The 1,862-nt window shown below is 29.9% G+C and overlaps 1 protein-coding gene across 1 annotated transcript in view; it reads right to left on the bottom strand.

The window, feature by feature from the left end:
* LOC106477238 (ATP-binding cassette sub-family G member 8-like) overlaps positions 1-1,535 on the bottom strand; it is a gene marked incomplete at its 5' end in the record, with an annotated part of 9,658 nt that extends 8,123 nt beyond the window's left edge. The window contains 3 exons of the mRNA XM_013937829.2: positions 554-670; positions 863-1,015; positions 1,418-1,535. Coding sequence (XP_013793283.1) covers positions 554-670; positions 863-1,015; positions 1,418-1,535 — 388 coding nt within the window. The remainder of the gene's footprint in view (positions 1-553; positions 671-862; positions 1,016-1,417) is intronic.
* Between the last annotated feature and the right edge of the window lie 327 nt (positions 1,536-1,862).

Genomic DNA, 1,862 nt, shown 5'->3' with positions numbered 1-1,862 from the left:
AGAAAGATTTCTAAAAATCAGGCAACATTAAAAATAACAACACGAATATACATTACTTTAGATTTGTAATCATGTAACTAATGCAGAAAGATTCCTAAAAATCAGGCAACATTTAAAATAACAACACGAATATACATCACTTTAGATTTGTAATCATGTAACTAATGCAGAAAGATTCCTAGAAATCAGGCAACATTTAAAATAACAACACGATATACATTACTTTAGATTTCTAATCATGCAACTAATGCAGAAAGATCCCTAAAAATCAGGCAACATTAAAAATAACAACACGAATATACATTACTTTAGATTTGTAATCATGTAACTAATGCAGAAAGATCCTAAAAATCAGGCAACATTAAAAATAACAACACGAATATACATTACTTTAGATTTGTTTTTGTACTTGAGTAAAACAAAAAAAAACTTTAGTTCAAAAATATCATTTAAGAACATGACGTTGAATAAAATAAATACATTGGAAATTATAATTTATACATTTTTAAAGCTGTCAACATAAACTTTCAGCGTCTAAACAGTGATAACTTACAGTAATAATCAGACGGGTTCTTGTAAGCCGGGCAGGGAAGGTCTATGTAAGCAAAATAGGGAAGCATGTCTCTTCTCTTGCCATGATACAGCATCCTTCCCGTTGAAACTAGAGCAACTACATGGATAAAGAAAGCAGAGGGTTTGTTTAAGGTAATTTGTAAAAACCGAATCCTGTCATTTTAAGATGGAATTATGAATGATAACTTGTTATACCAAACTGAGAACGTTCTATATCACGAAATGTTATGTTACCATACCAAATAATCTAAGGTGATTTAGGTTTTTATTAAGAAAATAAAATAAATACCCCTTGAAATCATAGTAAATATCTCATAAGTTGGGGGATGGATGGTAAGGATGACAATGCGCCCTCTACTGGCCCACTGACGAAGATATTCCACTAAGAAGAAAGAGTCAAAAATGTCCATTCCTTTCGTAGGTTGGTCCAACAACACTATATCTGTAACATCAAATAAACTCTGTCATTCAGTCTTATAGTACCTAGACATTCCACAAAACTTCTTATAACTTTAAACTATTTTCATTCTATTTGCACGACTTTATAGTTAACAGATGGGACACCAAACTACTACACTCTAGCACTAATTATAGCTAAGGTTTCTGGTGTATCGATTTTTTTTAAGTATTTCTAATCAGATTGTTTTTATTAGTTTAAATCTTACTTTTTTTAAAGTATTGTAGATTTAAATATATATATATATATATATAAATATAAATATATATATATATTTATCAACTTCTATACAAAGTGTAGACAATTTATCGTTATAAAAATGACTAAAAACGAGAGGGCAAACTTTTCGAACATTAACTTATTCCATTTGATAGTAGTGCCACCTACCGGTGTCTAACATAAGTCGACAAGCTACGTTTAATCGTCTTTTCTCAGATTCTGTGAGATCATGGACACGAGTGTGTTTAACTTGTCCAAGTCCGAGGTCCTCCAACAGTGCATTAATCTGAATTAGAAATTAACATTTTATTTGACAAAGTATCAAAATTAAATTCATTGAAACGTCATTTATAAAACTGTCTTTAATAATAGTGTTTGACTAATGTCAAGAACAATCAGTTTCCAAACAATAAATCAATAAATAATTTCAACTCACACATAAAAGAGTTTAGCGCTGAAAATTTTATACAATCCACAAGGAAAATAAACAATCTGATTTTATCTACATTTAAAATATGCTAAATATTTGCCCCCCAGTGGTTCAACTGTAAGTCTGTAGTAATGGTTGGAGACGGCTTGAATGGGTAATGAAGAAAAACTTTAATATAAGTTT

The sequence above is a fragment of the Limulus polyphemus genome, unplaced genomic scaffold (genome assembly GCF_000517525.1).
Source record: "Limulus polyphemus unplaced genomic scaffold, Limulus_polyphemus-2.1.2 Scaffold13522, whole genome shotgun sequence".
NCBI lineage: Eukaryota > Metazoa > Arthropoda > Merostomata > Xiphosura > Limulidae > Limulus > Limulus polyphemus.
Note: the sequence above shows the minus strand (reverse complement) of the source record. Positions and strands in the feature narration are given on the sequence as shown.